The sequence below is a fragment of the Hydra vulgaris genome, chromosome 08, assembly GCF_038396675.1.
Source record: "Hydra vulgaris chromosome 08, alternate assembly HydraT2T_AEP".
Taxonomy (NCBI): Eukaryota; Metazoa; Cnidaria; class Hydrozoa; order Anthoathecata; family Hydridae; genus Hydra; species Hydra vulgaris.
Genome location: NC_088927.1, coordinates 55,692,583 through 55,706,077, shown reverse-complemented (window position 1 = coordinate 55,706,077; position 13,495 = coordinate 55,692,583). Strand labels below are relative to the sequence as shown.

The window sequence follows — 13,495 nt, the reverse complement described above, 5'->3', positions numbered from 1 at the left end:
AAAATATTTATGTTTGCAAGCATTTTCATGTCATTTCTAAATACTTTACTCCATAGTTGTGGGCCTCTAGTTGTGATGGAAAACTTAGTGGCTTCAAAGTGATTTTTAGCTTGAACATAATTATTTTTTGCATGTCTAGTAAGGTATTTGTGCTGTATTTTTTTAAATAGCGTTTTAAAAATATTTGGCATCGTATCGTTATTGATTTTATGCAAAAAAATTAAATGATGATATATATTTATTTGGTAAACATTTAAGATTTTTAGATTAATAAATAGTGGTTGTGAATGAGAGAGACGGTCTGCGTTGGATATTATTCTTATGGCTAGTTTTTGTTTGTTAAATAGTTTGTTTAGTTTTTTTTTATTGGTGCTGCACCAAGCAATGTTATTATATATAATATGTTATCAATAGTATTGATTAGTATGGATTAGTATTGGCGATTTCCCTTATAAGAATGTAAAAACCATCTCAAGCTGAGTTTTTGTTACTGAAAATGGTTTTTATTAATATGACTAAACTTAAAACTATTCTCTTGATTAAATTAATATTAAAAAAAAAACATTTTTAGTTATTTTTAACTAATAGTTGACTCATTCAATAAATTATTCTCCATTTTTGACTTTAAATCGTAAGGAAAACGAAAAAAATAATTATTCTAATATTTATTTCACTCAAAACATTTTATGCAAGTTTATGGCAGTTAATTATGCTGTTATAATGCAATTGTCAATTATTTTATTGTTAAATAAATCATAACTATTATAACTAAAAGTATATTATTTGTAATTAGTTATAAATTATTACCGGTTAGTCTTCTTAATATGAATTTAATGAGCTTAATATAACTGAAATATTTCAAGTTCTTCAGCTTAAATGAATTTAATTTGGCACGAATTTTTTAAAATACTGTGAACCGTTTTTTTCATAGAATCTTTCGAATTCAATTTTTCATAATGAAATCTTTTTCAGGATCAACTAATACTTAAAAATAACTGAAAAAGTTTTTTTTTTTTTATTAATATTTTAATTAAAGAAATAAATTTAAGTTTAGTCATATTAATAAAAACCACTTTCAGAAATAAAAACTCAGCTTGAAATGGTTTTTACATTCTAATAAGGGAAAGCGCCAAAACTAATCAATACTAATCAATATTAATCAATCCTATCAAATACTATCAAATGATGCCTCAATACTAGTCAATATTAGTCAATACTATCAAATGTCAATATTAGTCAATACTATCAATGTCAATATTAGTCATAATCAATAAATAAGTCATAATCAATAAATAAATCAATAAATGCCAATATTAGTCAATACTATCAAATGATACATCGCTAAAAAGGGCAGAAAAATCCTTTATGAAACAACTGATGTTTGCTTATAGGGTTTAAAGTAAAAGTTTTATGAAGCATAATTGATTGCAAAAAAGCAACAAATTTGTTAAACTATTTTTACTTAACTCTGTAAATTAAGTTGAAATACGCAATAAATTTGTTAGATTAATTTTATCTTCAAGAATATCAAACAGCAAATAATTCAGGTATAAAATTATTTCAAAATATGTCCATAAAAAATATATCTTACATATTTTATGTCAGCAGAAAATAATTCAGACATAAAAAAATGTCAAAATATATTGACAAAAAATATGTCTGACATATTTCATGTCAGCAGAAAATAATTCAGACATAAATTTATGTCAAAATATGTCGACAGAAAATATGTATGACATTTTATGTCAGCAGAAAATAATTTAGACATAAAATTATGTCAAAATATGTCGACAGAAAATGTCTGACATATTTTATGTCAGCAGAAAATATGTCTCAGACATATTTGACAGATAACAACCCTGATTTATGCTGGTTGTCTCTTATCACAACAGGCAGATCTTGCCTGAAGTCAACACCAAAAAGAATGATTTTTCCTCCGAACGGAAAGTTGTTGTTGCAAATATCTTTTAATAACCTATTAATTGCATTTAAGGCATGTTTAGGTATCATGGATGTTTCATTAAGCAAAAACAAACTAACTTGACTTAAAAAATGCCCGTGTATAGAGTTAGGAGTTACATTACATGTGCTATTATTCAATATTGGAACAGGAAGTTTGAATAAGCCATGCAATATAAATCCATTTGTAAGAAGAGTTGCTGCTATGTCAGTCCATGCAGCTGTAGCAGATTTAAAGCCCCCTACTTATGGTTTCAGCAATCAAATAGTTATAAGTAAAGGTTTTTCCACTACCAGCTGGTCCATCTATGTAAAACAATCTAGAATGTTGATTTTCTACACTTGGTTGCTCATTCAGTGCAGCAAGGATAGCATTACATACATTTAATTGATTGACATTAAGCAACAGTCTCATTCGGTTGGCTTCGTCAATTGATTGTTGAACATTTTCATCAAAATTTTATAGATTTAGGCGCATAAACTCATCAATAACAGGCAGATTGTAATCAGCCAGCATTTTACCACTTTGATTTATAATCTTTTCAAATTGATGAAGAGTAGCTTGTTCAGCTATTAGAAGTGGGACTGAGCAGTGAATGAAATCTTCCATCAGGTTATGGTACTCAACATGTCCCTTTTCTGTTACTTAATAAGTCGCATGATTGTATTAATAATGGGGGCATTGTTGGACATATGGATCAATATTAATAGACCTCTCAAAAGCATACCACTCTATCTTGCATGACTTAAAAAATTGCTAAATTAGGCTAAATTAGTCTGTGGTTATTAAAAAAAAATTCTTAATCTCTTGCTATCCTATATTTTATGTCATAAACAAAGGGTAAAAATCTTCTGCCTCAAATTGGGCGGATGTATCATCTAAAGTGCCTCAAGGGTCAATCCTTGGACCTATTTTATTTAATATTTTTATAAATGATTAATTTTTATTTATTAAAGATAAAGAACGTTGTTATTATTCTGATGATAACACTATTTATGCTTGTGATTATAGCTTAGAGGAGGTTATTTTTCATTTTCATCAACCAATACCATCAGTTGGTGTCAGTTAAACTCGATGGCTGAGAACCCAGATAAGTTCCAATTTCTTTTAGTTGGTTCAAAAAACACAAAAAATCTATTGCTAAAAATAAATTATATAAGGGTTTTTTGCCTCCGATAAGATAAAACTACTTGGTATAACAATTAATAAAGATCAAAAGTTTGGGGAACACATTAATCAGTTATACAGTAAAGCTAATGGTAAACTTTTTGCCCTATCACGCATAAGAAATTTTTTATCCGTGATAAATCTATTTTGCTGTTTAATGCTTTTATTTTGTATAACTTTACTTATTGTCCTCTAAATTAGATGTTTTGTTCAGAAAAAGATGACAAACAAATAAAAAGAATTCATAAAAATGCTCAAAGTATAGTCTATAAAAGATTTGATTTGTCTCTGGATGAATTATTAAATTTTGATAATAGTCCAAGAATCCATCTTACAACCTGAGATTTCTTATGATGGAAACTTTTAAATCTTTTAATTGTCTAAATCCAATATTTATGAAAAACGTTTTTACTATAAAAAATCTTATGTATTAACTTCGTTTTAGCAAAAACTCATTCTACACTTTATCCTAAATGCAGTAGTGGTGTAGTGGTAGAGCGCTCGCTTCATAAAGGAGGGGTTCTGAGTTCAATCCCTACCACGTCTCTAGTAGTACCGTGCTCAACTCATTTCTTCACACAGCGGCCGTGTTTATCAAGGTTCGTGTTTCGGAGTTATAGAGTTGAAAGAGGAGGCAATCGAGGAGGCTACTTATTTGCATACCACAAATAAGTAGCCTCCTCGATTGTAGTGGCCTTCTCAACCTTGAGGAGGTGAATTAACAAAAAAAAAAAAAGAAAAAAAAAGAAACACCTCCTAAAGGCTCCATATATAATGATTCATGCTGTACGTTATATAGAGCCACCACTCTCTGGAACACTCTAAATAGTGAGACCATGTCCACAAAAAGTCTTGAGGTGTTCAAATAACACATCAAGAATTGGTATGGTAATAATTGCAAAATTATTTGTTTTTTTAAAAAAAATTTATTTTATACTGACTTATATCTTTAGCTAAGATTGTATTATTATAAATGTTTTTTCTTAAATTGACTTTTTTTTTTTTTAATGATACAATTGTAATTTTTTTATGACATTTATATGTGTGTGTATACTGTCTATAAAGTTAAATGTGTTGATTTAAGTTAGTTTTAGTGTTAACGAAAACTAATTTAAATCACGTAAAAATCAATTGAAATAAAATTTTAAATTAAAAAAAAACAACCTTACTAAGCATATATTAAATATTCTACCCTGAGTCAGAAACTTTTATTTCTTTTTTTTGTGTGTAAATTTGTGATTATTTGCTTCATTATAGTAATGACTTTTAATTTCTGGCTCATGATTGTTAATTGGCTACTTTTAATAGAAAGTAGGGGCGGTAGAAAACACGTTATTTAATATTTTTTCTCCACTTTTTTCTCTACAACTTTTGAATTAGTTAAAGAACTGTTGATTTTGTTTTGATATGTGTAATATAGATAATTTCTTATCTTAATTTGTATTAAAATAATTAGGATATTTGCTATATTAAAAAGGGAATGAGAAAAGAACATGAAACGCACGCCAGTTCTTTAATGCAAAACCATCTTTCAATGGCAATATCAAAATTGGACGCACTTGAAAACAAAATTACGTTAACAGTTGATACACTTGAAAATAAAATTGCGTCAAAAGTGAATGCACTTGAAAATAAAATTATGTTAAGAGTGGATGCACTTGAAAATAAAATTATGTCAAAAGTAGAATCACTTGAAACCAAAACTGTTTCAAAAGTGGTTGCACTTGAAAATAAAATTACCTCGAAAGTAGAATCATTTGAAAACAAAAATGCATCAGAAGTGGTTGCACTGGAAAATAAAATTACATCAACAGTGGATGCACTTAAAAATGAACTTATTTCAAAAGTGGATGCACAGAAAAATAAAATTATGTTACATGAGAAAAATTTGGAAATAATAAAGGCCTTTCTTGCAGTTAAAACGGTAAGAAAATGATTTAAATAAAAATGTGTTTTAAAGTAGATAAAAAATAAAAACCAAAAATTGACAAAAAAATATATGTAATAATCAATTACTTACTAATTGCGTCCAGCCGTGAATGTGTTTTGCTCAGAGTTGAAAAGTAAAACTTATAATATTTAATATATTAAAAAATTTTTAAAAAAAGATTGAACATGCGACAAAATAAAATTATTAGAAAAGATTGAAAAAAAAATTTTTTTAATTGAAAAAGATATATAGTTATAATTTTTGAAGTTATTTAAAAAAAAGTATTCTTGGGCAATCAAATTAATTGTGTAAAGTTCCAATATCGAAAAACGTTTTAGGTAGGGTAGAGGGGGTCTAGTTGAGCATTTTTTACTAAATCTAACAGATCTCATAAACATTGGATCGGACTTACATAATTTTTTCAATATTAGAAAGATAATTTAACCTTCTAAAAATTTGTTAAGAATAAAGTATAGTTTTTGATTTTTTTTTATATATCGCCTAAATTTTGCAGAGCTGTTCAACCTGCACCAGCGGGGTAAGTTAAGCAATAGTGTGTAGCAAGTTGAAAAATCATCAAACAAATGAATATGTATGGTACGAAACTTGGGTGAACCATCAATAAAACTTTCATTAACAGTAAGCATGTGTATAGATTATTAACTTTTTATTTTATACACTTTAATTCGATACTTCAGTTTTATTATTTATTAAAGATGCTCAACTTACCCCTGTAGACAAGGTAACGCATTAGTTGGGTTTTAAAAAGGAACAATAAGATCTAAGAAAAAACAGTTAATTTTAATTAAAGTAATTATAAATAAAGTCTGATGAAATGGTAAATTATCAACAGATACAACAGATACAAAAGTTAATACAAAACAACAGATACAAAAGTTAATAAGCATGCAAGAGAAATATGGCATAATTTTTTTTTTTACTTTTTTGGTCCAAAACAGAAAAAGTGCCCATGAATCTTACTCAATAGCTTTTCAGCAATCTTTTGTTGCGCATTGTGTTAACATTTTAAATCCCCAATTTTCATCTATTAGCTGTTTTGTCATGTGATGCATAGTTTTTGAGGTATTTTGCTGCCCAACTTGCTTAACTAGCTGCACTCTACCCGACTCAATATTGGTTTTATAAGAGTAAAAAAAAAATCAAAAAACAAGACTGTAAATTCAAGTGAAGAACTTAATAAGATTTAAATCTGCAAAAGAAAGTTTTTTTACTGAAATTTGAGTGGTGTACGTTGTTTTGGGAACAGGGAAAACGACTAAAATATGCATAGTTATAAATGAAAAAATAATTTTATGTAAATTTACTCAGTAATATACTCAGTAAATATTATGTCGAGTGGTAAGGAAACTTCATATTTGGTTGAAAAAGTTGAAAATGACCACATAAAGTTTTTGTGAAGTTTTTTTTTTTTTATCATATTTATTTTTGTAAAGAACTTTATTAAGATTTCGAATTTGCAAAAGCAAAAAAAAAAACATCCAATAATATCTTGTATAGGATTTGGTTGTTTAAATGAAAAAAATACCAAAAAGTATAACTATTTGGGAGAAAGCATTTTCATTAAAAAAAACACACGCAACTTATATGATTGATTTCGCTGTCATGACAGTCCATTACCACAGCGATGGGTCGTGTTAAGTCTGTTCCACACCAGACTATTTCTAAATTTGTTCTTAATTTGGTCTCTAAACTTTAATTTATTTTAGTAAACAGCAAAAAATTAAATTATTCAAAGTTCAGTCCACCCCTCTTCCATCATCAGGCCCATATGCGAAAGGCCCTTTTTGATTTAGGCCCAGGGTGGATTTGGCGCCAAACCAAGAAATCACTCCTAGACAAGTCTATATTTAAAACAAAAATATTAAATGAGTGTTCGAAAAATTAAATGAAAAACAAAAGTTAAAACACAGTAAAAAACTTACCAAGGAGGTCTTGGTTTTCACTCTGGGTGCAAGATGGCAGTGATAACGTGGATGAAGCTGATAGTTTAATTTTTAAAATTTTTAATATGAGATAAGTTTAATAAAAATTATAAAAAATAGTGTTCATTTAGTAAAAAACCATTTAAAAAAACAAATTTACAACATCATTAAGATATATCTACCAAGTTCCTCCCTTTTGCGCCTCTTACCTCCTTTAGTGTCTAGAGTGTCTTTAGTGTAATAGAAAGTGAGAAATACCTTTTATATTGTCGCTTCAATACAACTTGCACAGCATCAAGACAAGCAGAAGTCATTTTTTTAAGCTGGTTTTTAATGAAGCTTATACGAGTGTTAGTGGTTAGCAATGGAGCATATATTGATTTTAAAATGTTAGGGGCAAGAGTATTCCCAAAAAAATCTGTTCTTCTGCAAAACTGAGCAGCTGGATTAGATTTACTATTTGTAATTATTAGCAAAACTTTTTTTCACCAACTGACTACCAGAAACCTGATCAAAAGTTGCATCCTCACCTAAAACATAAAACTTTTCCATTCAAGGCTCAGTAGGGAGGTTTCCAAACAATGCAAGCGCGTACATTTTTTTTATTGCAGTTTTATTACAATTTTATTTTATTTTATTTATGCTCCTCATAGAATTGCAAAGTTTTACATTTTAATTTTCCAATAGTGACAAAATGTTTAAACCCACTGCAATGCTTGATAAAAATGAAACAATTATGAAAAAGAATATGAAGCCGATTTCCATGATATCTAGAAATAATACTTCGTAGTAGATCGTTTTCATTTAAAAAAATTTACAAATCCTTTTGGATCACCTTTGACATCTATAAACCTCATTTTGTTCATAGCTAAAAATTTTAACTGCAATTCAATCATTTCCAAATAACTAAGAACTCTCACACTCAAGAGAACATTCAAGCGACATGACACTGCACACTCAAGCAACATAAAACTGCAATTGTGTCAAGAGGGTGCAAATGGCAGTTCAGCTCATTTAAATTCTTGCCCCAGGTTGCACAAACATTGCATATAGTAAGATGGTTGACTGCAACTCTGTTTATTAAATTCTGCAATTGTGTTAGATATATTTTCAATAATCGAGTTATGACATTCATCAAAGCTACTTTGGTAAAAATCTGAATAAACGAATGCCATATAATCAATTGAAATGTACATATGACTTTCATAATCAAATGCTGTTCTTTCTGGTAACTGATCTAGAGCAAACACAAGACATTTATCTTAAGATGTTAAGTTAATGCTATTAATGTGGACATTTTTTTGTGTTGTTGCATCAAACCCAAGAGTAGGATTATTATTATGCGTAGCCCACTCTGCTGCCTGCAAATCTGGAATACTGCCAAGTTCACGAGCTCTTTGCTCAACAGTACTTCGATGAGGAATATTATTAAAAATAACACCCACATAATATCCTATTTTGCTCATAAGATATGGAATGTTACTCGTTGGTTATATTACACAACATCATATTATAAATTATTATTCTTATTTGTAACAAATAAGTTTTTTCATCTTCTGGCATAATTACATTTCTTTCCTCCTTAATCTGGAGCAAATCATTCTCCAAACTAGCAATTACTCTGTTACTTGTAAAAAACAGCAGATATTATGCTTAATTTTGAGTTGCCTTAACTTATGCTTTTCATTTAATTTCAAAGCTTTTTATTCAGCTTTAAAGTGATAAATCTGCTCACTGTAATTTTATTTTGTGTGTGTATTTTTTCAGATCTGGTATTTCTGCTTTTAAAGCTTTAATTATTTTTTCTTTTTTGTTTAACATTTTGTCTTAGAACACGTAATTGGTTTGGCATGCTGTCTAATTCAGCTTTTAAAAGTGCTAACTTGTTCTAACATTATTTGTAAGTGTTATCTTTTTTTGTTTTATAGGGCCTAATTTCTCTCTAAATATATGTTTAGTTACGTCTCATTCGCTATAACCTGCAGATGTTGATGTTCAACTATTTAAAGGAGATAAAACATTCATATTGGTATATGAAACATCTGAGAAGCCTGAATATACAATATTAGGCAAACTTGATATATGGCTTTAAAAAGGTTTATTGCAAAATTCATAAAAACGCTTACTGTCCTCAGCCCTGCTATAATTTCTAGACCAATTCAATGATTTATTTATGAGACTTCTAACCTGATTTCTATGTTAAAATGTCTAGTGACTTGTTGAGATGTTTTGAGAGACGAATCACTATTTTTTGTCAATAATAAAAAAATATGTTTATTTCTACAAACTGTATTACGCTCGGTATTAGAGTCAATTCCTATTTGCGACAATTCAAAATTATCAGTTAAATACTTCTTGAATTCACTATAAAACACAAACTTTGTTTTTGGCCCCATGATAGCAGAAAAAAGTTTAATTTTTATAAATAAAATATAATATATTTAAATAATGGTAAATATAATGACATTAAAATCCTCCTCACTGCAAGTGTATCGCATTATTGAAGCTTAAAAAGTTATCTAATTAGAGTATAATGTTAAGGTGTCTTAGTATGCTTTTTTTTCAATGAAATTTGGTAGGTAGTAAGAAAAAAGGTTATTAAAGGTGAGAGAATATACTAGAAAAATGATCCAGCATTCCTTTGATATATACTTGATGTCCAAACAACAACAAAATTTTACCTAATTGGAGTTGAGTTTTAAAGTGTCTGAGTTTTTTTTTTTTCAATGAAATTTGGCAGGTAGTAAGAAAAGAGGTTATTAAAGGTGAGAGAATATATTAGAAAATTGAACCAATTCCTTCGATATAAACTTGATGTCCAAAAACAAGCAAATTTTTAACAACAATAAATTCGTAATAAATAAAATTTTAACTCAAAGAAATCCATGTAAAATTAAAGTTTCATAATTCTAGTATTCAAAAAGTATCTATGTTGATACATATTTCTAAAAAATAACAGAGCAAAACAAGTTCATACCATGCAACTTTTCAACTACCTTGAAAAAGCGTGTCACAGAATTTGGCCGAAAAAACGGCTTTGTAAAATCCGCGTTTAACGCGTACCTAATATATATATATATATATATATATATATATATATATATATATATATATATATATATATATATATATATATATATATATATATATATATATATATATATATATATACTTTTGAAGATTATTTGTTTTGCTTCTTAACCTTTGAAGCACTGTTAAATAATTTTATTTAACAGTGCTTCAAAGTTCATCCATGCAATCTCATTTAGGAAAAGAATATTTTTACGTTGCCTATTTAATGTTATTGATGAATCCTAAAAATTTCTGTGGATCTTCAAAGAAGTTAAAAATTCCATTTAGAGAAACTGTTTTTCCTGTAGACCTACCTCAGTCGTCTGATGTCAGTGATAACCTGATGTCTGATATCGTGTTAACCTGATGAAGACTTTATTAGATCCGAGTCAGAATCAGAATATGCTAGTTCAGAATCCGATAATGATGTTTCTGATTGTAATGAACAACAACACGCACCACTGTTCACATAAAATAAAACACATCCGCTACTGCAACCACCACCAGTACGCAGAAAAAAAAGAAAATCTTATTCGGAAGATAAAAAAAGCTGATGATGCTGAGCAAATAAATCTTCCCTTTCAAAACAGTAACAATGAAGGTGACGGTAATATAATATCAGATGAGCCTATGCCATATATACCAAGATTTCTTCAAAATATTGTTGAGGAGTCTAATTATTATGCCTCACAACAAAATGTAGCGAAGAATTTACATTTGGACAAAAATGAACTATAGTAGTTTATTGGCATTTTGTATTTAATGAGTGTTGCAAAGCTCCCATCAACACATACGTACTCGAGCAATGAGATGTATTTTGAAAAAGTTGCCTCAGTGATGACATTAAACCGATGGGAAAAAATAAAGTCGTTTTTTCATTGCCATGACGACATTCAGCAACCAGGGTGCGGATTCACAACACTTTCGTTAGTCCAAAATTTGCGTAAAGTTTGCGTAAGTTTTGCTTAAGTTCAAAGTTACGCTAAGTGGTATTCACAAACCTTGCGTAAACAAAAACTTACGAAATTCCTAAGTTTTTACTTAAGTTATTACTTACGCAAAAAGTCTAAAAAACGGTATTCACAACATTTTCCTAAAAAGTGCTCAGCAAAAAAAGTTACGTCTGCTATTTTCTGACTTGAGTTTGGCGTAACTTTAAATCATCTAAAAATATTTAAAAATGGCGTTTTTATTATTATAAAAGATTTCAGATTTTGTTTGTTATTGCCAATAAAATATAATTTTATCTTAATTTTATACTGCTATTCGTTAAGTTATTTATTTAAATAATACAACTATAGTTTTTTTTTTAACAACAACAACAATAGCAGTATATTTACCAAAAATTTAGATGTACTACATAAACTTGTTTTATAAAACAAGTTTATGTAGTACATCTTAAATTTAAGTAGGTACGTAAGTAAAAAATTTCAAATTGTTTGAATACTATAATGTAATATATCATTATATTACAGAGGATTATTACAGTATTTTAAAGGTGAAAAAATTATCAAAATCGAACAATTGGTTTAAAAGTTATGACGGTTTAAGTAGCAAATTTTCTGTATATGGATTTGTTGAAGAAACTGTTGTCAAAATAATGTTTTTCTTCACTTAAATTGTCATAACTTTGCCAATTATTATCGAAATACAAATATCTTGGTGTCAAATAATAGGTGTAAGAGTGGGTTACAACTTTATGTTAAACTCTAACCACCGGGTGTATCTGATGGACAGAGGGGGCACCAAACCACCACCTCGCCCGTATAAAACTGAACACTTTTTTCAGAAATTTTTTTTTTAAATACATAAGCAATATAAATACACAAAAAAGTTGTTTTAAATTTATAGTAAACCACTAAAATATACGAGAGGTGAATGTTAGCAATAGAGGTGGGCGTGGTGGCGATTGGTGTATCACACCCTAGGATCAAAAACGACTTGATTTTATAATTTTGAGGTTAATGTAATACTCACAGTAGATATGTTGATGATGTTTTAGTACTATAATATCAAATAATGTTTCAATTCCTGAAATATCTGATTGAATATTTAAAGTACAACAACTAAGAAGTAAAAAACATATTCCACTAGATACATCGTAATTGGCTATTGAAGTAAAAAAGTAAGGCTATTGAAGTAAAAAAGTATTATAACCTAAATATTAAACTTACTTTAGATAATGATGCTATGTTTTTCGATAATTTCAATTATTCAAAGGTATTAAAGGTATAACAATATAAAGATTATTTTGAATAATAATGCTCTGTTTTTAATTATTTCAATTATCAGGAGATATTATTAATATCTATGGATAATTTAAATTATTAAAAAAAAGAGCATTGTTTTTTAAAGCCTACTTTCTTGGCAAAGAGTATTGCTATTTGCAAATAATAAACATATTCTGTAATAGTTTAAATTGTTTTGGTAGATCTTTTTTTTTTTTGTATATCTAAATGAAATCTCATTGTTGTAGTTTAATATTGCAAAGAGCAGAAATTCCATAAAAAGTTCCTTGATCCACCAGTTAGTCCAAATGGAGTGATAGTGCTTTTCACAATTCAGTAGAATTATTATCTGTTGCTGTTAAAAATTGCATTACAACTCTTGAGATGACAGCATATTGTTCACACTGGTTGTAGCTATTAGATTGTACTGCATTTGGTGTCTTGAAAACCTACTACAATACTTGTTGTTGTGATTTAATCAATAATTGCTCTGTCAAAGAGTCAAACTTTTTTATACTGCATTTTACCTAATTCACAGAACTAACTTTACGCTATCCATCAAATATAAAAATCATGTTTTTATTCGTGCAAATATGGTACCATAAAATCTCAATCTGAAATATCACTGCAAAAAAATTACAAAAAACAAGTGGGTTTTAATTCAAACTCAACTTTTATTAATTAATATAATTGAAACATTTTCCATAACATATTATGAAAAATACAATGTATTTTTCATAGCATGTTATGGAGAAGTTGTTGAACTTTTGCTTATGTTTTCAAAATGTTCCTTATATTTTTGACTATAGAAATTTTGTATATAAATAGTTTCAAATATACTAGAATGCAATTGAATGTATTTTTTGAATTTATTGAAGCAATTTCTTTATTTGAAATGAAATATATCATTGCAAATAAAGGTGTTTTTGATTCAAGTCAATTATATGATAAAACAAGACCTTTTCATTCTTACTTCTTATACCTTAGGGTATGAGAAGTAAGAATGAAAACAAGAAGTAAAAAAAAAACACTAGTTTAGCACTTCCATTATTTTATGAACGTGACATTTTATGCTAAACTATTTTGTTTTAACTTCCTGAAGCAATGCAAGACAAGTTGCATGATCTGATCAGGCGTGAACCCATACCTTTTTGCGTACTATAGGACCGCTGTGGGCGCGAAAAAAATGCCTCAA

General features: G+C 28.3%; 1 protein-coding gene across 8 annotated transcripts in view; it reads left to right on the top strand.

Moving 5' to 3' along the window:
• Positions 1-13,495, top strand: part of LOC136083996 (TNF receptor-associated factor 3-like) — a 110,804-nt gene that overhangs the window by 78,002 nt on the left and 19,307 nt on the right. For 5 of the 8 annotated variants that reach the window (XR_010640275.1, XM_065803981.1, XM_065803979.1 and 2 more), the window contains one exon: positions 4,605-5,051. Coding sequence is in view for 6 of the 8 variants with exons in the window: in XM_065803981.1 (XP_065660053.1) it covers positions 4,605-5,051 (447 nt within the window). In the remaining 2 variants the exon portion in view is untranslated. Of the gene's footprint in view, positions 1-4,583; positions 5,052-13,495 lie in introns of all 8 variants that reach the window. The other 3 variants (XR_010640274.1, XM_065803980.1, XM_065803976.1) reach the window with 1 other exon arrangement.